We start from the raw sequence: 27,871 nt of genomic DNA, 5'->3' as shown, positions 1-27,871 counted from the left end.
GCAGCAGCAACAACAAAGACGGCAGACATAAAGATGTAGTTACTACTCTGCGTCAAGTTCGTGCAAATGTACCATATAGCGAAAGCAGCGTGTGCACTCACAGTAGCGTCTTTGTCTGTAGATATTGCTCACTCCAGCAGCCGACGTGCCGGCATTGCCGTCGTCTTGTGCGCCTTCGGGCTGTACTGCAGCGGCGTTGGAGGGCATCTGTTGTTGCTTGCGCAGAGCAACTTGTCTGCGGACACGGAAAGGATGCGGCAAAGTAGGAACGAACCACATAAGGCATGACAACGCGAATTCAACGTAAAGTTCAAGGCGTACTTTTTTTAAACGGTGTAGAGTTGTAGCTAGTCCATAAACATATTATTACCATATATGGAATGTCAGAATACCGATGACGTAGGCATGAGCAGCACTAATGGTGGCACCATCTGGCATAGGTCGGCAAAATAAACGGAACTCACTCGAACTCACTCACCAATTATATTCATTGCTTCGGGCTCACTCGGCCTCACATTCACTAAAGTTCTACTTATTCGGGCTCACTCGGATTCAGACTCGCCAAAATTGTACAGGAACGTGCATATCTCGCTTAGAATGTTCGAAAAAAAATTTTACACTTACCCCTGCACTGTTCTTGCTCAAATTTGGCACAAAGATAGAATTTTGGACTACGTCGTTCACTGTGACACTTGTCACAGTTCATTGCTTAGTTTTATTCTTTTTTTTTAAATAAAGAAATGCAAATTTGCCTTCGTTTATGGAGACGCAAGCTGCCGCCGGCGACGGCTCTAGCAACAACTTGTGTCGCCGCCGACCCGTAGCTAGGTGCCGAAAGTCGCAATTTAAGGAGGGTTGCCGCATGTTGCCCGCTCCTCTGGAACACGCGGCTTAATGACTGCTTTTTGAAGCTGCCGGTAGGCGGCGACCGAAGTTTATGCTAGCGCGGTGAATTTTTATTTGTTTGTTTATTCATAATAAATTGTGTGGAGTATTGAGTAAGGAGGGCAACATGACGTGAAGAAAAGAACACACTTGGTGAAGAACGTTAATAAGAGAAAAGCAGAATGCATATAAATCGGGGTTATAGTAAAATATAGATATATGTATATACAGTATTACAGCCATAAACAAATTTCGGAGGTAACAGAGTTGCATATAGCTTTTTTTTTAAACTCGCAGTTTCGCTCGAAAAGGAACGCATCGATTGCGATAGCAAATTGGTAGACAGCTATACGAAGTAAGGGTCACCGTTTTATCAGCCATATAAACTTGCGAACATTGGCTTACTAACTAAATTAACAAGCGTGGTGTCACGTGCGCACAAGCAAACATGAACACATCTCATTCGATTACCGCGAGAACTCGCTGTCAAAACACTGGGGTCAGGAAACGCGGCAGCAGCAGCAAGCGAATTGACTTTCGCGCTGACTCTCGCTTCAACGTGAACTGACATTTTAAAACAGAGCGCGCACGAAGCTATGAGCGCTTGGCACATGCACTCTGTCCCCATCGCAGATCGCTTTCAAGAGTCGCGCGGCCGCTGCATACGCAGCAGCAGCTGGAGTCGAACATCCGTGCCTTGCGTGCGACGAAAGACGGCCCGCTTCCTCCCCGCTTTTCTCCCTTGCACGCGCTGGATTGAGTCTCCATCGTAGGTTCACCCTTGCACGATGTCCATCGCGCTACAGCAAACGGCACGCAGCAACGACGTTGTCGCCCTTGGGCCCTATACGGAACGTCACGGCGACGACAGAAATGTATTTCGCTAGAATAACAGCTTCGGCTTGTTGGTTTTCTATCCTGCTAGTAACAGCGCAAAATGTAGACTGGAGACGAGACAAGAAGACACCACAAGCGCTGACTTTCAACAACGTTTATTCCGAAAGGAACACGGCTTCTTATAAACATTGCCCACACGTGTCGCAGTCACGTGATCGCACATCATGTGAAACAAGCACTTTTTTTCTTTTATGCACTCAAGATAGCGGTTGCACGTGCAAAAGCTCAAGTTCTTTTTTGTCAGTAACAAGGACGGCGTGCTAACGCATTGGTCACGAAGTCTGGTAATCTCGGCTGCCTCAATTATCTCCCGGACCAGCTGGTCATTGTGTTTCTTCAGCACTTTACAGCGTCTAAATTCTGCGGCGCAATCTTTTGAGGCGCAATCCCTGATATGTATGCCTAGATTCCTGTTAGCCTGCTCGGCGCTAAGTTTGTGTTCCTTTAGTCTTTCATTTGTGCATCTAGAAGATTGCCCTATATACCTTTTTCCACATTTCAGAGGTATTGAATACACCACGGCGTCTGTGCACTCCACAAAACGATTCTGGTGATTAATCGTGCACCCTTCCTGGTTTATCGGCTCTTCAGCATTGACGCGTCGGCAGAGGCTTTTTAGTTTTTTCGGGGCAGTAAGCACTACATTAACTCCAGCTTTGCGCCCAATCTTTTTCAGGCGGTGAGATAAGTTGTGCACGTATGGCAGGGCCACGGTCCGTCGTTTTTCTTTCATTTTTGATTTTCGCTACCTGGCTCGCCATGGGCACGCTCGAGTTTTAGGTTCTTGCTCATTTTTTCCGCAACGGACACAAGAAGGTGCGACGGGTAACCAGCCCTAGTAAGCCGGTCAACATTTTGCGCTGTTACTAGCAGGACGACAGAAATGCACCTACAGTGCCCATCTAATTGCTGTCGCAATCAAATTGTGACGAAAAAATTACAATTGGTGTGAAACAATAGTAATAGAAGGCCACAATGCATAAAGGTTGGGGTTAAAATAAAATATATAGATAGATTATATGCAAGATTTAAGCCATAACTAACATTCGAAGAACAGAATGCAGTGAAAATAAGGCAAGAGGAAAAAGGAAACGCTGTACAAATGAAATTAACGCTGGACCGTATGAGAAGCTTTTTGTCGGCTTCTTGCCGGCTTTCTGGCGGAAAGGCGGGTTTCGGCACTAAAGAGGGACAGGCTTACACAAGTGAAGTGACAGAGGGAAGGCGGTTTCGCCTCCGCCAACAAGTTCATACTTTGCACGGCTGCGCGCCCCCCACGCCCTATTTTGAAAGGCATCTGCAGACGGTTCATACCTTTGTGCGCGCTGTGTTCTCGCCGCTCTTGCGTTGAAGCCACAGACTGCACGAAGGTCACCTCGCTCGCTGCTGCTGCTGCGCTTGTTCGCACCAGCGTTTTGACAGCGAGTGTCCGCGCTAATCGAGTGTGATGTGTTCATTTTTGCTCGTGCGCGCTGACACTGTGCTTGTTAATTCAGTCAGTGAACTAATGTTTCCATGTTTATACTGCCGATAAAATTACTATTTTTACTTCGTATAGCTCTCTACTAATTTAGTATCGCACTCTACGCTTCTCCTTTAAGGTGAAACTACGTCTTCTTTAGATGCGTCAGCATTTCTATGCTTACCCAACGAGAACACCGTCCCTCTGTCTGTCCGTGCCGTAAATCGGCCGCTTTCGAGATAGCGTCCGCAGCAGCGAGAGTATTCACCTTCATGCTGCTTCTCGCTTCAACGCAAACAAAGCGGCAAGAACGCAGCGCTCACAGAGCTCTCAGCAAACGCCTCGCTCTGCCACTTTCGCCGATTGCTTTCAAGATACAGGCCCGTGCGTCTCTCTTCAACGCAACGTAAGCGGCGAGAGCACAGCCCGTGACGGTACCAGCAGTCGGGCATCTTTGTCGACATCGAAGATCGCTTGCGAGGTGCGGCGCGCGCAGCGGTGTCCTAACGAAGCCGCGGCCTGAGTATGTTTGATCACGGTTCATAATGGTTCCACGCAGATGGATAAGCTAGGCGCTAAAAAGCGACAATGGCTTATAATGGCCGGAACGTCATCAGCGCACCTGGCGTCGTCACCTTCAGTACTTCGCTTGTATAAGCAATGATCGGGATTAGTAAAGGCAAGGCGCAGAAGATCAGGACTGAAGAACAACACAAACGACAGGACCGGCGCCACTCGAAACTGGCAATCTGAGACGGCGATCGGGTTGACGCCCAAAATGGCTGGATCGGTGCCAAAGCTTTGTTGAAAGAAAGGGCCCAACGTAGAAGAAATATGCTCAAGTAAAACTCTTTCTTGGGCTAGTTGGTTCATGCTTCAATTAGTAAAGGCAAGGCGCAGAAGATCAGGACTCAAGAAGAACACAAACGACAGGACCGGCACCACTCGAGACTGGCAAGCTGAGATGACGATCAGGTTGACACACAAAATGGCAAAGTTTTCGCACCGATTCTGCCATTTTGTGCGTCGACCTGATCGCCGTCTCAGCTTGCCAGTCTCGAGTGGCGCCGGTCCTGTCATTTGTGTTCTTCTTGAGTACTGATCTTCTGCGCCTTGCCTTTACTGATTCAAACATGAACCAACTAGCCCAAGCAAGAGTTTTACACGATCGGGATGCCGTCATGGCCGTTCCATCGTCGTCATTCTAGCTTTGTCTTCTGTTTCTCGTCATGCATTGTCGTCACGCCTTCTAAGGCCACCTAGCGGGCGATGTCGTCTCATAGTTTGGCCCATTGGGTATGTGCTCGTGGTGGTGATACCGTCATGGTGGTTGCAACATTCCGGCTTCGTCCATCGCTTCTCATTAATCATGCCGTCACCGTCACGCCGTTGTCGTTATACGCTCATCAAGCCCTCGTTTTCAGGCCGACTGCAGTAAGATATGCGACCGGGCTAGTTGGTGTTGATCTATGATGCTTGACAGCGCGAACGTGGACTAGGGACGGCGAAAGAGAATTGTTTCTTACTTTCTTGTTGGCTTGTAGCAACACTACCCATTTTGAAAGCTTCTCGCAGGTTAGTGGTAACATATTGTAACGTAGTAGTGACGGTGGCGAAAGCAGCAAAACTGTGAATGACGGAACTAGCGTTTTATTGGGCGAACCTGTGCCCTCAAGACAGGCTGCACTCAAAGAACAACGATAGCGGCGAACACAGTCGGGATCGTGGAAAATCTGATCTGCAGGTCAAGCGCGTCGGCTTTTATACACGAGTCATCGAAGTTTCCACACTAATCCTTGGTGCCCGCGTGTCTTTCAGAAAGTAGTACACAATTCGCGTCACGTATACAGTCAGATTACACAAGCTTCGGTGGCACCAGACAACGCATAGAACCATCGATAACATTACAGTAGTTTCCAATCATGCAGGTGCGTCTTGCGCTGAGCTACAACTAAGTTGTTAGTGAGTGAAATGCCGTCCCCAAGAAAAGGATAAATAAACTTGTGTCAATATGAGCAGGATAGTTAGCCTTCTCTAGCATTTCTATCTGTTGCGAAAAACTTGTATGCGGTGTGGACATGATTTAGCGATAGCAGACCTAAGAGCTGAGAAAGCTATGCGCTGTTTTACCAGTCTGGAATGGCAAGAAGAAAAATCGCCGCCCCAGCTCTCCGTACAGATGGTTCACCAGCGAATCTGAAACGTGCGACCCCACTGTTTATCAGAAGGGTTGAAATCTGGGCCAGTTGGTACATACTTGAAGGAAAAAAAAACAGTCAAAAACACAAAGGACAAGAGGAGAGGTTCACAGCACAACGACTGGACTATCAACTGAGCTTTATTAGAATCAGTGTAGTCCCAGCAAGGCCAGCAGAGCATGTTTATCATGCTGTTTATCACTGTTTGTCACTGTTTATCACTGGGTTAATCCCGAGGGTTTGTTGAACGACGGCTTGGTAGGCTGCCAGATCCTCGGTACGCAGTTGCTGCTTGCGCTCGGCTGCACGAGCATGTTCTTGTGCCGGGGCTGCAGCATTGGCACGGTGTAGATGAGCTCGCTCGCGGTTCTGCTCGCGGCGTCGCTGATCGAAAGCTCCCTGCTCCTAAGGAGTATGTATGACGCATGGCCTATCCATTTCGGAGCCGGGGAGAAACTGCTGCGCGCGCGCTCGGCTGTGATTGCGAGCTACGACGTCACTACTGGCGCCGCCCATTGCGCGCCTCTCTCTCTTTCGCCCATGCGCATGGGGTTCCGCCGGAGGAGTGTTCGGCGTACAGGCGACAGCCGGACGGAAGAATCGGCTAGCCATATACAGCTTCGCTGTAAAAATCACTGTTGAAGTTGCTCCGCTTTCGAAAGGCCGTTCCGGTTCCCATAAATATTGACTCAGTGCTGCCACCAAAAGAATTGTTACAATCATTAGGTAATATTCCTAAAGCTTTAGAGCAGCACTTTATAACTCAGCTGCAGGTTAACTTTATGGGGGCTCTGTCAAGGGATGATTTCACCGGTAACAATGGAAGAGCTTGAGCATGTTATTCGGCTGCTCCCTGGCGCAGCTCCGGGTCCAGATACCATTACATGAGGCATGTTCAATGTATTCTTTGACCTCTCCCCGCAAGACCTCTCCAATATAGTTAATTGCTCCCTCATGAACGCGTGGATACCTCCTGACTGGAAACTCGCAATATAACCCCCCCCCCCCCCGCTTATGAAGCAAGGAGCGGGAATGAATATAGATAGCTAAGGTCATTCACACTAACTTCGAATGTTATGAACTTATTAGAAAGGGTATTGCACATTCGTACCACAAAATTTTTAATGGATAATGCATTATTCAGCCCATGACAGATTGGATTTCCTGCATGCGCATGAGGTTGCGCTGAAGGAAGGTTGCATGAGGTTGCGCTGAAGGGCCTCGTCAAGCTGCTCAATGAGCAGCTTTTTGTCTGGGGTCCATTTTTCCGTTCCTTGAGGAAAATAAAACTGATTCTGATTCTGCATTTTCGGCGTACAGGCGACCGACGTATGGACCGACGGTCGAATCGGCTAGCCAGCCATGTATAGCCGTCGCTGTAAATTTTTATTTTTTATTTTTTTTGCCATCTGTGAATAGCACCAACAGATATGCTCGACATTTTAGAGGAACTTTTGCGCTGGGCGAGTCGGTGCATGGCTATGTTTTGGGAAGATTTTGCTCCTAAACAAGAACGAACACAAGAAAAAACGAGGTAGACGAAAAGAGCACTCTTTTCGTCCACCTCGTTTTCTTCCTGCGTTCATTCTTTCTTCGGCGCAACTCTTTCCAAAACATACATATGCTCGAGTTGGGACGTCAGGCAGAGATCTAAAAAATTGTAATTCATTATTCTGAATAAGCTTAAGCGTAAAACCAAGACCCCCACCACATTCCCTAAAAACCTTTAAAATATCCGTAGCTTTCTTGGTGTAGTTATCACACCAACAAAACCCGAGGTAATCATCTACGTATCGAAGCGTACGTACTCGCAATTCCTTTAGACTATTCTATAACCTTCTATTGACACGTCTTAGGTACAAAAAGAATGCTACTACAAACCAACAAAAAAAAGAGAAAAGAAAATTCAGTGCCCTTTCACTCTGTGAATAAGGAAGACCACCAAAGCTGTGTATGTGGGCCCTTTAATGACGAACTGCACCTACGCCACGGGTCGGCCCGGTATTGCACTATCTTCGGGATAGGCCCACGTATGGGGAGTGCTTAAAGCCTGCTTCACTTCCACCGCGGGTTGGCACGGTATTGCGTACCTACAGGATCGGCCTACTTATAGGGAGTGCTAAAACTGCTTCATCTCCGCCGCGGGTCGGCCCGGTAATGGAATATATTCGGAATCGGCCCACGTATGGGGAGTGCTTAAAGCCTGCTTCACCTCCGCCGCGGCTCGGCCCGGTAATGCAATATATTCGGGATCGGCCCACGTATGGGGAGTGCTTAAAGCCTGCTTTACCTACGTCGTGGGTCGGCCCGGTAATGTAATATATTCAGGATCGGCCCTGGTATGGGGAGTGCTTAAAGCCTGCTTCACCTCCGCCGCGTGTCGGCCCGGTATTTCACTATACTCGTGATCGGCCCACATATGGCGAGTGCTTAAACATGCTTCACCTCCGCCGCGACTCGGCCCGGTATTTCACTATATTCGGGATCGGCCCACGTATGCGGAGTGCTTGAGGTCTGTTTTAACTTCCTCGCGGGTCGGCCCGGTAATAGAATATATTCGGAATCGGCCCACGTATGGGAAGTGCTTAAAGCCTGCTTTACCTCCGTTGCGGGTCGGCTCGGTAATGGAATATATTCGGAATCGGCCCACGTATGGGGAGTGCTTAAAGCCTGCTTCACCTCCGTTGCGGGTCGGCCCGGTAATGCAATATATTCGGAATCGGCCCACGTATGGGGAGTGCTTAAAGCCTGCTTTACCTCCGCCGCGGCTCCGCCCGGCATTTCACTATATTCGGTATCGGCCCGTATGGGGAGTGCTTAAAGCCTAATTCACCTCCGCCGCGGCTTGGCCCGGCATTTCACTATATTCGGCATGGGCCCACGTATGGGGAGTGCTTAAAGCCTGCTTCACCTGCGCCGCGATATTCCCCGCCGATTGTCTAAGCTATACAGCCACAGACCACGAAAGGTTACCCGCCTCCCGCGGCATTTTCTTCCGATTGTCTCAGCTATAAAGCGACAAAGCACAATTGGGAAACCCACCTCCCGCGAAATTCCCCACCGATTGCCTAAGCTATACAGCCACAGACCACGAAAGGAAACCCGCTTCCCGCGGCTTTCCCTGCCGATTGTCTACGCTATAAAGCGACAAAGCTCGATTGGGAAGCTCACCTACCGCGATATTCCCCACCGATTGTCTAAGCTATACAGCCACAGACAACGAAAGGAAACCCGCCTCCCGCGGCATTCCCTGCCGATTGTCTACGCTATACAGCCACAAACCGCGAAAGGAAACGCACTTCCCGCGGCATTCTTTCGGCATTTTTCGGCATTTTTCTCATCTGTATTCCTTTATATAGAGAAAGCCTATGATACTACGTGGCCGTTTGGGATATTGAGAGACCTCGCACACTTAGGTATACGAGGTAATACGTTTAAAATTTATCGAAAGTTATCTAATAGCGCATTCCGTGTTCGAGGGGGGAAAGTTTCGTCACGGAAATTTGTACAGGAAACTGGAGTGCCATCGGGCGGGGTGCTCAGCTGCACGCTTTCTATAGTGAAAATGAATTGTCTTCGTCTACACATACCACATAACATCTCCTATTCAACATATGGTGATGATGTGGTAATAGGATTTCAAACAAGTTCTCTCGTAATCTGTGAGCGAAAGGTCCAGCTTGGTCTAAAGAATTTCTCCAAATGGGCTTATGAGAACGGGTCCAGACTGAACACAGAAAAAAAACACATGCGTCGTTTTCTCTAAAAAAAAGAGGCCTGCATCCTGATCCTGAAATTGTGTTGCATGGTGAGCGTCTGCCTCTAAACAGGGAACATAAATTTTTAGGCATAATTTTATACGCGAAATGAACCTTTGTACTGCACATAAAGTATCTTAAAAAACAAATGTATGAAAACAATGAATATCTTAAGGGTGCTGTCATGCACAACCTGGGGTAGTGATAGAAAATGTCTTATGAACTTGTATAAAAGCCTGATACTCACGACTAGACTATGGAGCGATAGTTTACCAGTCGGCTACTCCAACTGTTCTGAAGATGCTAGACCCTGTCCACCACTCAGGCATTCGCCTGTCCACAGGCACCTTTAGAACAAGCCCAATGGAAAGCCTTTACGTTGAATCGGATGAGTGGTCACTTCATCTGCACAGAACATATTCGTCTTTCATGTATTTTCTGAGAGTGAACCCGAACAGTGAGTAGCCCGCGTATTCCACCATAAACGATTTGTCCAGTTCTCAACTTTTTTCGCAACCGGCCCACAGTGGCACAGCCTTCCTCACTGCGTGTTAGAGACATAGCTGAAGAAACAAGGGTTACACTGCTTGAATACCACCTTATGGACCTTGCTATACGGCCCCCGCCGAGGCAGTGGCACCCTATATACTGTGACACATCTTTTGTAGCTGTTACAAAGCGCGCGCCTGTCGCGCATATCCGAATGTACTTCCTCGAACTACAGCACATATACTCTCTTAAATTTTTTGCATATGCATCGAAGTGTTACCCTGGGGTGTCTTACGCTGCAGTCGGTCCAACCTTTTCGGATGCCGGTGTTCTGCATCCTAACACAAGTATTTTCACAACAGAGGTCTACGCGATATTGGCCACTGTTAGATACGGGACCTTTTCCTGAGCCTCCTTCGAGTTCACGAGACCACATCGAATCGCGCCACAGCTAATTAAGGAGCGCAGAAGCACATCTACCCCGTTCCCGAGGCGCGGCACGTGCAAACGTGTTCGCGTCCCCCACTTCGTGCGCCGCAGGTGGAGCTATTCACTGCTTGACTCTTCCCGAAAGTGTAGCGGGAGCCTGGCACGGTTCCAGGTAACGTGGGTCCCGAGGCAAGACGGCTGTAATGCACCGTGAAGCCCTGGCAACAATCCCCCCATCCGCTTTGTGACGGCGCTTGCAAGTCAGAATGGCAATACCGCAGAGAGAAGTAAGCGCTCGGACAATTGGGGCCCAAGGAGCGACCCTGTGCGCCGGGTGTGACACAATCGCACGGGCGCCTACCATTGGCCGAAAATGGCGTCACATGAGCGGGCTCGCCGATTGGCCGAAAATGGCGTCACATGAGCGGGCTCGCCGATTGGCCGAACGTGACGTGACTTCAAGACACCGAAAGGATTAAAAGCCAGAGACCGGGAGCAGCAAGAGCATTCCTTCATTCTTCCCTTTCGAGCTTCTTGCCACGGGCCGCAGCGTCCGAGTTGCTGCCGACCCGTAAGGACTTTGACTCTTAATTTCTTTGTACTCTCACTGTAAATAATGTAAATAAACCTCCAGTTTTCATCTCAAAGTCCTCCTCAACCTCGGCCAATTCCCGCAGTCAACGGCAAAGTCCAATATCTGGGGGACAGCAATTGGTATTGTCCTCCAGATCCAACACCACCGTTAAACGCATTAAAGAATTTAATATCCCAAAAGCAGTTATGCACACAGACTATTTGAGCGCCGTAAACGCTTTGAAAATTGACAAAAAATATAAGAACCCTGCCATTCTGTCCCTTTACTCAGTATTATGCACCACCTATGTGTCCAAGCAGCATATCGTGGTATGATGGGTGCCGGGGCACCGAGAGATTGAAGGAAACGTGTTGGCTGACCAGCTAGCCACATCCGTCCACGCGAACGCTGCCAACTCTTCCTCGACTGTCGCTGTAGTGGACCTCAAGCCCTCACCAAGGAAAAAGCTGAGGGCTTACTGCAGCGGTTGTGGGATAAAGAAACAGAAAATAAACTACATTTTATCAAGCCGTATCTTGGCAACTGGCCGCCGTTATCAAAGAACTGCCGTACAGAAGTAACACTTTGCCGACTTATGATAGGACACTCACACACAGTACACACGCATGCCTCTTTTCCAGTGGTGATCCACCAACGTGTGATGTGGTGAGCCACTTACCGTGCTTCACATCCTGCTGCAATGCACTGAATTAGACACTGATAGGAAAAAGCATTTTCGATTACCACACCGGCAGAGAATTCCACTCCATCCTCTAATGATCACAGGTATAGAACCTCTGTTTAAATATCAAATCTTGTATGAATTTTTAAAAGATGTACATAGATTTCATATTATACCGTCAGGAAATCTGTAGCACGGCCTCTTAACAGAGGCGTCTGATGCGGTAGCTGCATTAAGAGAAAGCACCTGCCTCCCAGCCTTTGGGCTCAAAGGCCTTAAGGAGTCGTACGTGCCATTTTCATATTCTTGCATTTTAGCCCCATGATCACTTGTCATTCGTACTATACCCATAGACCACTCCACGTATCACTGACATAATTTTACACTAAATATCATTTTACGCTTCTACGATAGCGATTGATTTTAGGCCACTTTACAGCCATGTTACGTCCCATCGTCGCAACTCACCAATCAGCGCTTAACACAACATTATCAGTCATAGGGCTCTTTGGCCACGCCTGGCCCTTGCTCCACAGAAAACACGTATCATCATCATCAACCTATACAGCCAGAGACCAAGAAAGGAAACCCACCTCCCGCGTCATTCCCTGCCGATTGTCTCAGCTAGAAAGCGACAAAACACGATTGGGAAAACAACCTCCAGCGAAATTCCCCGCTCATTGTCTAAGCTATACCGCCACAGACCACGAAAGGAAACGCGCCCCCCGCGGCACTCCCTGCCTATTGTCTCAGCTATAAAGCGACGAAACACGATTGGGCAACGCACCTCCCGCGAAATTCCCCACCGATCATCTAAGCGTCGATCGTCTAATATTTAGACCCGCCCTTCCGCTTTGCCTGTCCAGGTCAGTGAGCATGCATTGCAATTGGTTCCCAAAGTTGCTAAGCAAGGCAATGTAATCAGCGAATCGCGAGTTACTAAGGTATTCTCCATCAACTCTTAACCCCAATTCTTCCAAATCCAAGTCTCTGAATACCTCCTGTAAACACGCTGTGAATAGCATTGGAGAGATCGTATCTCCCTGACTGACGCCTTTCTTCCTTGGGATTTCGTTGCTTTCTTTATGGAGGACTACAGTGGCTGTGGAGCCGCTATTGATATTTTTCAGTATTTTTACATACGGCTCGTCTACACACTGATTCCGTAATGCCTGCATGACTGCTGAAGTTTCGACTGAATCAAACGCTTTCTCGTAATCAATGAAAGCTATATATAAGGGTTGGTTATCCGCACATTGCTCTATCACCTGATTGATAGTGTAAATATGGTCTACTGTTGAGTAGCCTTTACGAAATCCTGCCTGGTCCTTTGGTTGACAGAAGTCTAAGGTGTTCCTGATTCTATTTGCGATTACCTCAATAGATACTTTGTAGGCAACCTACAGTAAGCTTATCGGTCTATAATTTTTCAAGTCTCTGGCGTCCCATTACTTATGGATTAGGTTTATCTTGGCGTTCTTCCAAGATTCCGGTATGCGACAAAGCACGATTGGGATATCCACCGTCCGCGAAATTCCCCGCCGATTTTCGAAGCTATACATCCACAGAGGACGAAAGGAAACCCACCTCTCGCGGTATTCCCTGCCGATTGTCTCAGCTATATTCGAGAAAGCATGATTGCGAAACCCCCCTCCCGCGAAATTCCCCGTCGATTGTCTCAGCTACGCCGCCACAGACCACAAGTCGGAAACACACCTTCCGCGGAATTCCTCGTCGGTTGTCAAAGCTATACAGTCACAGATCACGAAAGGAAACCTACCTCCCGCGGCATTCCCTGCAGATTGTCTCAGCTATAAAGCGACATACCACGAGTGGGAAACCCACCTACCGCGGCATTCCATGCCAATTGAATCAGCTATACCGCGACAGACCACTAGAATGAAACCCACCTGCTACGGAATTCTCCGGACATTGTATTGAGATATCAGTAAGGCCCTCCGGGCCCCAATGTTAGCAGAACCACTCGAGACTATGATAAATTCGCTGCCTTGTATATACGATGTAAATAAAGTTCACCTCGCTTTCCATAATCATCGTCACCTCCTGATTTATGCAGTGAAGGCCCTCCTTAACCATTCCTGGTCGTATCCTAACGTTGAGGCAAACGTACGTGTATAGAAACTTTATTGCAATGGCGAGCTATGCGTTATAGAATAGCTTCTGTACAGGCGTCGGTGTAATCATGAATGTATATATAGCGGCTTTTCTTTATTTTTTCTTCTACGAGAAGTGGAAGAAAATTAAAAAGAAAATATTTTTTACGCCATCTTTGTGAACAAACTGCAAAGAGATGTCAGCCACTGCCATATCTGTCGCTACTTGCCCCACATGTTCGGCATTCCGGTTTTGCGTAGGCTATAATATGCGTAGGGACACATAAAATCTATGTAATATTGCTATTGTCATAAATAATTTTGCAGCGGCACTGTTAGCCTCTCGTTGGTCGACATTTTTCGTGCCCGTCCGTGAGAAGAAAATATGATCATAGCAATGGCTGATAGCCCCCTAAGCAAGCGAAAATGCAATGGCTCATCCACCTCGTCATGAAAAGGCTACAGACACTCAGTAAAATGAAGCGAACAGTGCACACAATCATTGGAATCACGCGTACACCGTAGAGAACAGCGTGTGTTGCAATAAAGAACGTGCTTAAAACAAGCATCTGTCATCACCATCAATGGCTCATACAACCGTAAGCAAGCAAAACGCAGTCACTCTAGCATACGTCAAAGAGGATGAAGGCGAAATCTTTCAGGCTCAAGAGACATTCATTAAATTGCTTGACATTCTCATTCGAATTCGTTGTTACTTCTTATTAGTTTTGTGCCACCAAAGGTCGTGGGTTCTAGTGCCTTAATTGACGTTACCTTAATTAGCTATGCCTTAATTAACTTCACCCTATTTAACACCAAAGGTCGTGGGCTCGACTTCCACATAAGCTCGAGGGTTCAGTCCACCGAAGGTCGTGTGTTCGAATGCCTTAATTAATTCTATATTCATTAACTTTGCCTTTTCTTGGCACGACGAGCGGCATCGGAGCCACCTGTGGAAGAAGACGACGACGAACGCGCAAGCAGCGGCACGAGCGCGTGTCTGCGCGAGGCGAGCTCACAGGACTTTCTGTACCTCACGCCGCGTTTTCCAAACTCAAAGAATGGCACGAACGAACAGGGACGAGATAGAAAACATGGACAAGCACAGGTTAGCAACAATGGTTTATTTTGAAAAGCACGCAAAATATATACCCTGGCATAAACACGTGTGGCAGCTTCAAGATTAGTAGTTAAATAATCAATTGCTAGTTCGTGCAGACTCACTGATGACCTCGCCACGCACATCTCACCGGACTTATGCATACAGATTGCTTTAGAAATCTCCCTCGCTATCCTATCTTTGTGTCTTAACAGCACTTTGGTTTCTTTTAGCAACGGTTTGCACTTACATTCTTTGCCCTTTCAAAGAAGCTCTGTGGTTCATTAATCGGTTGTTCAAACACTATCCTTTTTGGCCGATGTACTATTTCACGTAAGAGAGGGAAATATGATACACTATAGTCGGATACAGCTCAAGCGTACAGCGAAGCCCCGCTCACGCCCTCATAACCGCCAGCCACGGTTCCTCCGCGAGGCTGCCAATAGTTCCTACTTGAAACGTTCCCTGTTACCTAAATAAGGCGGCAACCACAAAAATAAAATTATAAGTGCGTAGTTTTGTACATTTTCATTCGTCTGTTATAGTGGAAGGGTGAAGGCCTAGTTGTTTATTGAACTGAAATGAAACGCTTGTTTCGCTAAAACTATTTATTGTCAAGTTTTATTCTCACTTCATTTGGCAGTGAGGTTTCACGAATAAAACTGAGTCAGCAGTGAAATGAACTGTACCACGGTCTTTTGAAGAGTGAAATGCCCAGACTCCATACGCTTTGTCCACGTCTGTTGCACACCTCATCGCTTCCGCCTATGAAAGACTTTTCAAGAACAGCAGACGCACCGGAGGTATCAAGTACAACGTCATTTTGAAATGATCGCATGACGACGGTTTTGTTTGCGTCTGTGATTGGCTGGCAGAGTAACAACCCCGCTCGGTGCGTGTGCCTTGGTTGCCAACTGCCTTTTTTTTTAAGTTGTATCCTACTATACACCATTTCCACAGTCAACCAACCTGTCATGGTGTTTGACATCATAATCACTCCACTTCTGTGTATTCCCTTCAACCTTTCTTCGTACCACTGCGTAGATACATTCCGCCTCCAATGACATATTTTGCTTCCAATTTTAACTTGCTCAGTAATCTTTCGCTGAGCGAGGTTAAAGTACTTACTGGATAACCTGATTTCCTGAGCCTGTTGAGTTGATTAGAAAAAGCTTCACTCATTCGATGTGGACAGGACTTGCACAATGCGGCTTCTAAACAGGATGTGGCAATACGGTTCTTCACTAGCTTCGAGTGACCGGGACGGAATCCCATAATGGGCTTCACAGACTTCGGTGAATACACTCAACAAGCTTGCTCATCCCCAATTAGGATATATAGATCCAGAAACTGTATAATCTGCTCCTCAAGGTACTTCAAAGGTGAAGTTCAGTCCACGACCCTTCTCCTTAAGTATCTTGAGCACATTCACTCTGGTACTGACGCAGCCATTCGCATTAACAAAACCAAGATATTCGTCAACATAACGCATCGTTTTTAATTCGACACCTTCCAGAACACGAGAAGGCGATACAGGCTGTGAATAAGAACCTAAGGAGAGCAACGGTCAGACAGGCTAACCCGAAGAAGAAAGCTGTTTAGCTTATTAGGGAGCAAAAGCTGGATAAACTACGTACGGCTGTCAAAAATGAAAAGGGTCATTTGCTCAGACCCTTCTTTACTGTTGTAGTGGACAGTACTCATAGAGGCCCTCTGTCGACGAAAAAGAGACTGAACTAGCGCCATCAGGTTGAGAGGACTGGACAACGTGGACACAACGTTTAAGAGAATAAATGTGGTTTTATTGGCAAAAGAGCACGGCAAAATTACTGTGATGGTGCACGCGCACCGAACGCGGATACGAAACTCAGCTCGCGCTTGCGCAACATGCGACACAAGGTTGCCAGAATACGGGAAGGCTCACAAGGCATACAGACTCGACGATGGTAGCCGTGACATCAACGCAGTCACCGGATAAATAAATGGCAATTCTTTTTGTGGGCCTTCTGTTCCTACATGTTGGTGACCCGGACGTTATACCACATCACAACTGTACCTGTATACATCTACCAAGTTTCTTCTCGATGCCATGCAACCGGCCGCCGAAAAACGATGTCTTGACGAAAACGGAACGTCTTCCGTCGCCACACTCAAACTTCCCGATTTCTGGCCCTCAGATTGTGAACTCTGGTTCGTCCATATCGAGGAGCAGTTTCGCTGTCACCAGTGGCGTAGCCAGAAATTTTGTTCGGTGGGGGAGGGGGGGGGGGAGAGAAAGGGCTCACGTTGCAGCTCGGCCTCCTCCTTATAAAATTTGTCGAGGGATCAAATACATTAATATTGCTAGACGCGTTTGATATTTGATTGTTTGAACGAGGCGCGTGGGCACCATTACTAGAGAAAAGTGGAGGAAGAACAAATTGGGCTCACGCTGTGAATCTAACCGGTCAGCGCAGCAACCGCCGTTGTAAATATCACCTGTAAATAGTTGCTCGTCTTACTTACTCCTTTGTGTAATATTGCGGTGGAGGTGGAACGTTTCCCGTCCTCGCCACGGAGCTCTAAAGCGGCCGCACCGTCGTATTCTCAGCCATGGCTTCCGATGGAACCACCCCGTCGCCACCTACAACTGCGGCGCCTGCCACAACGTACGTTACGGTTCCTAGTCTCCGTGATCCTGGGACATTCTCCGCCCAAAATGACTTTGACGTCGACGACTGGCTCAGCATGTATGAACGTGTTAGCCAAAGCCACCACTGGGACCCTACCAGCATGCTTGCCAATGTGATCTTTTATCTGGACGGGACACCGCGTGTCTGGTTTCGCACCCATGAGGACGAGCTCTCCAGCTGGGACATCTTCAAAGAGCGCCTTCGCGACCTATTTGGCCACTCATCAGGTTGCTAACAGTCTGCGCGAAAAGAGCTTGCCACTCGTGTCCAGTCGTCGACCGAATCGTATATCTCCTACATAAAAGAAGTGCTCGCGCTTTGCCTGAAAGTCGACGAGCGCATGACCGAGGTTGACAAGTGGGCCATATCTTAAAAGGCATCGCGGACGATGCCTTCAATTTGCTCGTCTATAACGACGTTTCTACCGTCGACGCCATTGTCAAAAAATACCGCCGCTTCGAGGTAGCCACAAGCCGCCGCGTCGTCCCACACATTTCCCGGCTCCCAAACACCCCTGCCACATCCTCTGCTCCGCTCTTACCGCCACATGACCATTTCTAGAGAACGTCACCCGTATCGTTCGCCATGAGATTGAAACGGCGAGTCTATACCCTCTTCGTCCACGACCCCCTGAAGGTACCTTTGACCAAGCGGCCCCCACTATTTCCGTTAACCAAGCAGTTGGGCGGCAAGAAATTACAAACCTTGGCATCCCTACCTCCTGCTGTCTCCCGACCTGATTTAGCACCGATTCCCATGTCCACAACTTGTAATGACCAGTATTTCGCTCCCAGACCACGCAATCCTGCCGAATGGCAAACCCCAGGCGACAAACCGATCTGCTTCCGCTGCCACGGCGGAGGTCATGTATCCTGCCACTGCCGCATCACCTGGATACCCCGCCGTACTGGTGCTCATTCCCTGCTCCTCGCCCATACGCCGACGCTCGCCATTATTCACCTCGCCGTCTGTACCCTACTTCTGAGGCCCCTGACAGCCGCTCCTCCGTGTGATCGCCTACGCTCCCCGTCACCCCAGCCCTGCCGCTTTTCCTCGCCAAACCAACGGACGGAAAACTAGGCCATGCAGCTATTAGATGTAGTGCTGCATCACGTTCGTTCTGTCCAAATCCTCCGTTGGCGCTCCTCACAACACGGATTTAATTGAAGTAGACATAGATGGTTTTCCGTTGACGGCATTAATTGATAGTCGAGCCCAAGTTTTTCACAATGAGCACTAACCTATGTCGTCGCCTCGAAAGAGTTCTTACGCCTGCCATGACTCGAGCCGTACGCGTTGCCAATGGCGCCACTGTTGCCGTCAGTGGTATGTGCACTGCTCGCATAGGAATTGCTGGCCGCCAAGTTCCAGTCCTGTTCACCATGCTGACCAGTTGCCCTCATGACCTAATCTTCGGGCTCGACTTTCTGACGACGCATTCTGCCCTTATCGACTGTGCCACCGGTACGCTGTGCCTAGAGCTTCCTCTTCTTTCAGACGTTCGCCCTGAACAGCCGAACACCATCTGCACTACAGCATTTGTTCGCTTACCTCAAAAAGCCCTAACCTTCGTCGAATTGGCCTCAACGGCAACCGTGCCTGATGGCAACTATGTCGTTGCACCTATTCGTGATGTCCTCCTGGCGCGCGACATCTCTGCGCCGCACCCTGTCATAACCATTGCCAGTAATAGGATGTCTCTCACCGCTATCAATTTTTCCTTGACGAAGCAAGCGTTACCTGAAGGCATAGCGGTGGCCACGCTCCGGTCAGTGACAGACGATCACGTCGCTACTTTTGCAGCCGACGCGTCTCCAGATCCTCCTGATTAGCCGCAGGATGCCTTGAACCTCGACGGCCCATCTGCACTACAGCATTTGTTCGCTTACCTCAAAAAGCCCTAACCTTCGTCGAATTGGCCTCAACGGCAACCGTGCCTGATGGCAACTATGTCGTTGCACCTATTCGTGATGTCCTCCTGGCGCGCGACATCTCTGCGCCGCACCCTGTCATAACCATTGCCAGTAATAGGATGTCTCTCACCGCTATCAATTTTTCCTTGACGAAGCAAGCGTTACCTGAAGGCATAGCGGTGGCCACGCTCCGGTCAGTGACAGACGATCACGTCGCTACTTTTGCAGCCGACGCGTCTCCAGATCCTCCTGATTAGCCGCAGGATGCCTTGAACCTCGACGGCCCATTACGTCCCACGGTCGCTCCGGGCCTCGCACCTGACCAAGCAGGCACCCTATATCGCCTTTCGCTTTCCTAACGCGACATATTTGACACTGACAATCGGCCACGGTCAGACGTCCCTAGTTAAGCATCGGATAAACACTAGTGATGCTGTTCCCATTCACCGCCGACCATATCGCGTGTCCACGGCAGAGCGGCAAGTTATTCAGCAGGAAGTCAACAAGGTGCTCGCCAGAGACATTGTTGAACCCTCGTCGAGTCCTTGGGCGTCGCCAGTCGTGCTCGTCAAAAAGAAAGATGGCACGTGGCTTTTCTGCATTGATTACCGCCACCTAAACCGAATTACTAAAAAGGACACTTACCCTTTACCACGAATCGACGAAGCTCCTGATTGTCTTCACGGTACCAAATACTTTTCGTCCATCGACCTTCATTCTGGTTACTGGCAGATTTCCGTCGATGAGCAAGATCGAGAAAAGACCGCTGTCGTCATTCCAGATGGCCTCTACCAATTCAAGGTTATGCCGCTCCGTTTATGCAATGCCCCCGCCACGTTCGAACGGATGATCGACTCTATGCTTCAAAGTTTCAAATGATCAACTTGTCTTTGTTACCTCGACGACGTCCTTGTACTCTCTCCAACATTTGAGGCGCACCTTGAGCGGGTCGCAGCTATCCTTGATGTCTTCCGCGAGGCTGGGCTCCAATTAAACTCATCGAAGTGTCACTTCGTGCTTACATCCATCTCGTCGATGCTTCCGGAGTGCAACCCGACCCGGAGAAGGTTTGAGCGCTAACGGCTTTTCCTGTACCTCAGTCTCTCAAAGACGTCCGGAGTTTTGTGGGGCTTTGTTCTTATTTCCGACGGTTCGTGAATGATTTCGCAGCAATCGCTCGACCACTCACTGAACTTCTGAAGAAAGACGTGCCTTTTACATGGGATTCCCCTCAGGTTTGCCGCATTTTCACGCCTTATCACGATTCTCACCAATCCAACGGTCTTGGCCCACTTTGACCCGTCCACACCTACAGAGGTCCGAACCGATGCCAGTGGTTATGGGATCGGCGCCGTCTTATCGCAACGCCAACACGGACGCGACCACGTTGTAGCCTATACAAGCTGGCTCGATCCTGACAACTACAGAGCGCAACTGTTCCATTACCGACGCGAATGTCTTGCTCTCGTCTGGGCTGTTTCAAAGTTCCGCCCATATTAACGCGACAGCGTTAAAAAGCTCGTGTCGCAGAAAAGCCGGTGTCGTCGGTGTCGGCGTCGTTGGCCGTGAACGATAAATCACGGCAGGCACTTCATAAATAAAAAGCAACTTCCAAGATGGGCTGGGTGGGAATCGAACCAGGGTCTCCGGAGTGTGAGACGGAGACGCTACCACTCAGCCACGAGTTTTTTTTTTTTATTTCTATATCAAACAACATATGAAATTTAAAAAACAAGACAAATTTGCAAGTTTTCAGCACCAAGTGTCAGCCTTATAGGGCTGACTATTTTAGAATTCTTTGAGCGCGGTCAAGGGTTCCACCCTTGACAGCCACGCAGGTACACAATCTTGTGCTTTCTGAATTTCCACAAATCTCGACATGCATTCTCGGAAAAGCATTCGTGCAGGCCGAGCATCCGGATCGCAGTGATACCCCGCCATACGGGCGCACCATAGACAGTGAAGGCCAACTAGCATAATAAGGTCGAATGGCAGTCCGTCATCGTTTTCTATAGATAAATATCTAATACCCTGTGGATCTAAAGGAAAGTCCTTTTTGATAGTCCTCTGAAGTACATCCCAAAAGAAGACACCCGCCCAACAATCTAGAAATACATGATCTATAGTTTCTGGTTTCTTACAGATCAAGCAATCTGAGCCCCAGGGTAAGAAAAACCCACGATCTTCTAAAAAGGTTTTGACATTCAACGTACCCGTGTGAAGCTTAAAAAAGAAAGACTTGGTCTCTGGCGTTACTTGCATTCTTTTCACCCGCTTAAGCACGTCTTGCCCTTGACCTCCACTGTATATGGCCCTGTACATTGGCACAGGGAGAACTACATCGCATACATCTTTGTACAATGTTTTACGTTTCACTGAAAAAAGGTACTCATTTGAAAATCTAACGGACAAAAACCGTACACTTAAAATAACTTCTTTAAGAAATCCACAAACAGGACCGCTCATATTGTCTGTGCAGACTACATAGCCAGGTAACGCACTCCTTAGCCTCACTTGACACACCATGCGCAAGAAAGGATCGCTTAAGTCGCGGAAAAATAAAAACCGGTTTACTACCTGTCGTATAAAAAGGTGCGTCATTCCCAAACCTCCGTCTTTAACTCGCCTGAACAAATTCGTTCGACTGCATCGTTCCCAATTCGAAGCCCACACAAATATTGCGAATACTCGGTGCAACTTCTGTATATGTACCCTTGAACAATGCAATACCTGCATGACATACCATAATTTTGCGACAAAAAATAGATTACAGACTGTAGCTCTTGCAAACATGGACAGATGTGCAGCTTTCCACTTGTTCGCTTTTATCTGTGTGTCTCTTGTTTGATCTTGCCAATACTCATCGTTATTTTTGTAATATTCCAGCGGGACGCCTAGATATTTAACGGGTGTCGTCAGCCACTTGACATTGGCGAAAGTGACCGGGGTGGAAGGCCATTCTCCGTGCCAGAAGCCAAGACACTTTCCCCAGTTTACCATGCTTCCAGTTACCTTGCCAAAACCCTTCACTACAGCGATAGCTGCAGCCACACTCCCTTTATCTGTACAACAAACTGCGACGTCATCCGCATACGCCAGAATTTTACCTTCCGATGCCTTTAATCTGAAGCCGTTAATGTTGCTGCTTTCAATGATCGCTAGGCACCTTTTTTCTATGTATAAACTGAACAGAATGGGACTCAAGGGGCAGCCCTGGCGTACAGAACGCTTTAGGGTAATGGGGGCTCCCACTGACTTGTTAACAATGAATCGCGTAGTGCAGTTCCGGTACGCCAAAGCTACCCCATCTCTAATGATGGATCCGACATTAATGTGGTCTAGGATGTCAAGCAAAATACCATGAGATACACAATCAAACGGTTTCTCGAGATCGAGCTGTAGAATTGCTACCCCTGCTTGCATAATGTCGCAGCACTCCGTCACGCACCGCATCTTATGTATATTAGTCACAATCGAACGCCCCATAATTCCACATGTTTGGTGAGGACCGACCAATTCCTTAATTACTTTCTGTAGCCGCCTTCCTATCACTTTCATCAAGATTTTATAATCACAATTAGTTAATGATATAGGCCTGTATGAGGAAACCAATTTTAACTTCTCTGTCTCTTCTGTCTTTGGTATTAATACAGTATGTGCTTCCCCAAAAGACCGGGGCAGGACATCTAGTTCGTAAGCCTCATTAAAAAGGACTGTAAGCAGATGAGACAATTCTTTTTTGAACGTCTTGTAAAACGAAGCGCTCAGACCGTCAGGCCCTGGGGACTTGCCGAGATTCAGGTTATCTATAGCCTTTTCTACTTCCGTTTGTGATATGGGCGATTCCAACTCCGTTCTGGTGTCATCTTGCAGTCGTGGCATTCTCTCAAGAAATTCTTCTTTAAACCTCTCTGCATTCACAGGTCTAGAAGCAAAAAGCGCTTCGTAATGTCGAGTAAAAGCACGTCCTATGCTGTCATTGTCTGTCATTACTATCCCGTTATCTTCAATGACATCTATATGGTTCCGCCCGGCGCGACTTTTTTCGAGTCCAAGTGCGCGTTTTGTTGGACATTCATCTATAGCCATCGCGTCTACCCTTGCTCTCACTTGCGCTCCGCGATAACGGTTCTCATCATAAAGCTCCAGTTTCTGTTTGATACTACGCAGATCTTCGGCATAGACACCTGGCGTTTCGCATTCAAGCGCTGTTAGCTTTTCAAAAATCATCTTAAGCTCTTTCTCTTTCTTTTTGGCTTCAAACGATAAAATGCTGGATCTTTCTATCGCTTTAATTTTTATCTGTTGTTTAAAAATTTCCCACTGCTCTCCTATTCTTTCCCCACTATCTTCATGGATATTCTTAATTGCACGAATCACAGCTGCATTGAAAGATTCATCCCTTAATAAATTGGAATTCAATTTCCATTGCTCCCATGAAAAACTCTTGCTCTCTTTCCTTGATCCTATTTGACATTTTACAAGGCAGTGATCAGTAAAAGAAATTGGCGAAACACCATAACTGCGGCACTTTGGGATCGTATCCACTGACAGGTACAGTCGGTCCAAGCGGGCATGGCTGTTGCCCTGAAAATGAGTGTACTTCACAGCTCGGGAGCCTTCCAGGCACTCTGCAATATCCTCTAGCTCATGATCTGTAATCATTTGTGACAACACATCAGTGCTCTTGTCTCTAACCATTTTTCCAGTTGACCTATCACTTGAGTTCAAAACGCAATTAAAATCCCCAACCAAAACAAGCTGCTTATCAATGCACAAATACTGTCTTAGGTTAGAAAAGAAATTAACGCGTTCCTGCGCCACACTTGGAGCATACACACACATAACACGCCATGCAATATCACTATATGTGAAATCGCACAGCACAACTCTACCGGAAGAACACGAAGAAACGTTTTGCACTGACAGTCCTGGATTCCGTCGAACAAGGAGGACGCACCCACCGGACCTGCCGATAGCGGGGCTCACAACGGCGTGGTACCGTGCAGCGAACCCCCGCAGCATGTTCGCCGTCTCCTCTTCTCCTTCCACTTTCGTCTCCTGCACAGCCAAAACGTCCAGATCTTCTTCCATTAACAACCGGTACAGTTGACTTTGTTTCTTCCTAGAGGCGAGACCTCGAACGTTTAAAGTGGCGAGTGTAAGTGACGTTGGAGAAGCCATCGTTGATTTCTGGAAACGGTAGGCCCGGAGCGTGGCGCTTACATTGCGCGTCTAGCACAATGCTAGACGCCTCCGGGACCGCCCGGTGAGACGGTCTCACCACTTTGTGAAAGTGGCTTGTCGTCAACTTTCCTATCCGCCGTGCCCCCAGGCCTTGCCCTGAGGTTCGTGCGTCTACCCGTTGGTGCCTTCGCAGGCGGTCCCTCGATGCTTCGCGCGCCGACCTTGTCTCCTTGGCTTGTGGCGTCTTCCAGGGGTCTTTTAACTGCCGAGCTGACGCCAGTACTCCCCGCGACGCCGCTGGCGTGCGGCGACTCACCGAAAGCGTCCATGTCCGCACTTGAACTACGAGGGACGCTTTTCAGGACCCCCCTTTTAGACACTTCGTGCGAGGGAATTTCGGCCACTTGAGTACTTACTTCTTTTGCAGAGTCGTCTGTTCCCTCAGCCGTTCTTGCCGCAGAGTCCGGCGGGCTGTGTACTGCCTCTGATCGATCTTCACTTCCTGGAGTTGAGGCGTCGCAATGTGGCCCCGTTGTGCTCACATCCCCGCTACCTGTCGCTGCGTCCTCCGCCTCGGTCACGTCCATAATGTGCACCGTTGAATCCTCATCACCGGCTGTTGCGGTCACTGCTGCGTAGGAACGAACGCACTCGGCGTCGACGTGACCGAAACGCCGGCAGTGTGAGCAACGTGGCACCTTGCACTCGCGACGCACATGTCCCGCACCATGGCAGCGCAAACACTGCATAGGCCGACCTGGTGCAACCAACAGCGCTAGTTCACCGGCAACACGAATCTGGTGTGGCAGGTCGTCAACTTTGAGACCACTCTTGAGCTTCAGAAGCACAGTCCGAGTAGTCGAACCTCTCTCGTTCACTCCTTCCACACGCCAGCGTTCCCGAGTAACCTCGGTCACTTTGCCGAACGCCGCCAACGCAGTACGCACGTCGTCGTCCGCCACACCGTGCAGCAACCAATGAAGCCGAAGCCTCACCTGCTGCTCCTGCGGGTCGATGACGAGACAGCGTCGCCCTTTGACCTAAAGTTCTTTCAATCCAGCCAACTGCTTCGTCGCCTCTGGGCTGTTTAATGTCACGGCCCACACATGGTTGATCTGGTAGGCACCCAAAGCCACAACGTCAGGGAGCAGCCGTTCCTTGTGCAAAGCGTCCCGGAAATCTTCGACCCTGAAAGGCCGCGCTCGTACATCTCCGTGCAAGAACAATGTGTTCAAAACGACGCGTCCTGTTGGCAAATGCGGCAAAATAATCTCAAAATCCTTGTCGTCGTCTGCTACCATCCTGTTACCGCGTCCCGAGTGGGCCGCTGAGACCGCTCGTGAAGAGCCCGACATTCCGCGTCCGCTCACCTCGGTGGCTGAAGAGGAAGTGACTCAGCCACGAGTTCGATGCTTCAAAGCCGTACAAACGCGCCTCTAGTGAATGCGGTGTTGCCTTATGAACGAGCCGTGGAAAGTTATACTGCGGTGTATATTGGTAATTATGAACATGTATCTTACAGAAGTCGCAATTAGACGAGTAGCGAAGTGCGTTTCCGCTACATTTCTTCTGCGCTTTCCGCACACGCAGAGCCATCTTGCGGCACACACAGAAGACCCCCTTCTCTCCATGTACGGCGCTGCCCCGGCAGATGGCGCGCCACGCGCGCATTGGGGCTGTGCGAGGACCGGTGCGAGGTGGGTCGCGGCCTGACTCTCTCTCCCCTGACGACGCTTCGCCTTGCTCCCTCACGGGTTGCAGAATCAAGCGTCCTTCCTTTCTTTAGATCACTGTCTGTCTATCTCTCTGTCCGTGCCGATCACTACGTTTGGCTGGCGTGCATCATTTCCACCTCCGAGACACCGAGTTCTTTGGTTCGTTCCGCTTGCTCAGGCGCACGTTTCGTTGCTGCGCCGAACGCTGCGTTGCTCGACGCTCACCGCGTCCGATGCGGGGCGCCTCGTAAGTGACGGCTGCCCCGTAGCCCATTGTCTTACACCTCTTGGCGGGTCGACGGGAACGCTGTCGCGTTCCACTCTTGAAGGCGAAGCTTAAGCGTGCTTCAATTTATATGGCAAGCCCTTTTCTGTCATCACAGACCATCAAGCGCTTTGATGGCTTTCGACGCTCAAGTATCCTACTGGCCGGCTCGGTCATTGGGCCCTCCGACTGCAATATCCCTAATCATCATCATCGTCGTCATCGTGGTCGTCATCGTCATCACAATCAGCAGCAGCAGCTGCAGCAGCGGCAGCCTGGTTACGCCCACTGCAGGGCAAAGGCCTCTGCCATACTTCTTCAACTACCCGGGTTATATACTAGTTGTGGCCATGTCGTCCCTGCAAACTTCTTCATCTCATCCGCCCACCTAACTTTCTGCTGCCCCCTGCTACGCTTCCCTTCGATTGGAATCTACTCCGTAACCCTCAATGACCATCGGTTATCTTCCCTTCTCATTACATGTCCTGCCCATGCCCATTTCTTTTTCTTGGTTTCAACTAAGGAGTCATTAAATCGCGCTTGTTCCCTCACCCAATCTGCTCTTTTCTTATCCCTTAACGTTACACCTATCATTCTTCTTTCCATAGGTCGTTGCGTCGTCCTCAATTTAAGTAGAACCTTTTTCGTAAGCCTCCAGGTTTCTGCCCCGTAGGTGAGTGCTGTTAAGACACAGCTGTTATACACTTTTCTCTTGAGGGATAATGGCAACCTGCTGCTCATGATCTAAGAATGCCTGCCCAAACACACCCCAGCCCATTGTTATTCTTCTGATTATTTCAATCTCATGATCCGGATCCGCGGTCACTACGTCCCCTAAGTAGATGTATTCCCTTACTACTTCCACTGCCTCGCTACCTGTAGCCAACTGCTGTTCTCTTCCGAGACTCTTAAACATTACTTTAGTTTTCTGCAGATTAACTGTTAGACCCACCCTTCTGCTTTGCCTCTCCAGGTCAGTAAGCATGCATTGCAATTGGTCCCCTGAGTTACTAAGCAAGGCAATCTCATCAGAGAATCCAAGTTACTAAGGTATTCTCCATCAACTCTTATCCCCATTTCTTCCCAATCCAGGTCTCTGAATACCTCCTGTAAACACGCTGTGAATAGCATTGTAGAGATCGTATCTCCTTGCCTACGCCTTTCTTTATTGGGATTTTGCTGCTTTCTTTACGGAGGACTACGGTGGCTGTGGAGCCGCTATAGATATCTTTCAGTATTTTTACATACGGCTCGTCTACACCCTGAGTCTGTAATGCCTCCATGACTGCTGAGGTTTTGACGGAATCCAACGCTTTCTCGTAATCAATGAAAGCTATATATAAGGGTTGGTTATATTCCGCACATTTCTCTATCACCTGATTGATAGTGTGAATATGTTGTGTTGTTGAGTAGCCTTTAGGGAATCCTGTCTGGTCCTTTGGTTGACAGAAGTCTAAAGTGCTCCTGATTCTATTTGCGATTACCTTAATATATACTTTGTAGGCAACTGACAGTAAGCTGCTCGATCTACA

General features: G+C 48.7%; 2 protein-coding genes across 6 annotated transcripts in view; one reads left to right on the top strand and one right to left on the bottom strand.

Annotated features, from left to right (window-relative positions):
• Window positions 1-27,871, top strand: part of LOC135918024 (uncharacterized) — a 474,504-nt gene that overhangs the window by 135,006 nt on the left and 311,627 nt on the right. The gene's annotated exons all lie outside the window — the stretch shown is intronic.
• The window catches only part of LOC135918026 (uncharacterized), a 194,978-nt gene that overhangs the window by 64,973 nt on the left and 102,134 nt on the right, over window positions 1-27,871 (bottom strand). For both annotated transcript variants that reach the window (XM_065451698.2, XM_065451697.2), the window contains exon 5: window positions 102-235. In XM_065451698.2, coding sequence (XP_065307770.2) covers window positions 102-235 — 134 coding nt within the window. The remainder of the gene's footprint in view (window positions 1-101; window positions 236-27,871) is intronic.

This window comes from Dermacentor albipictus, chromosome 7 (genome assembly GCF_038994185.2).
Source record: "Dermacentor albipictus isolate Rhodes 1998 colony chromosome 7, USDA_Dalb.pri_finalv2, whole genome shotgun sequence".
NCBI classification, from domain to species: Eukaryota; Metazoa; Arthropoda; class Arachnida; order Ixodida; family Ixodidae; genus Dermacentor; species Dermacentor albipictus.
Note: the sequence above shows the minus strand (reverse complement) of the source record. Positions and strands in the feature narration are given on the sequence as shown.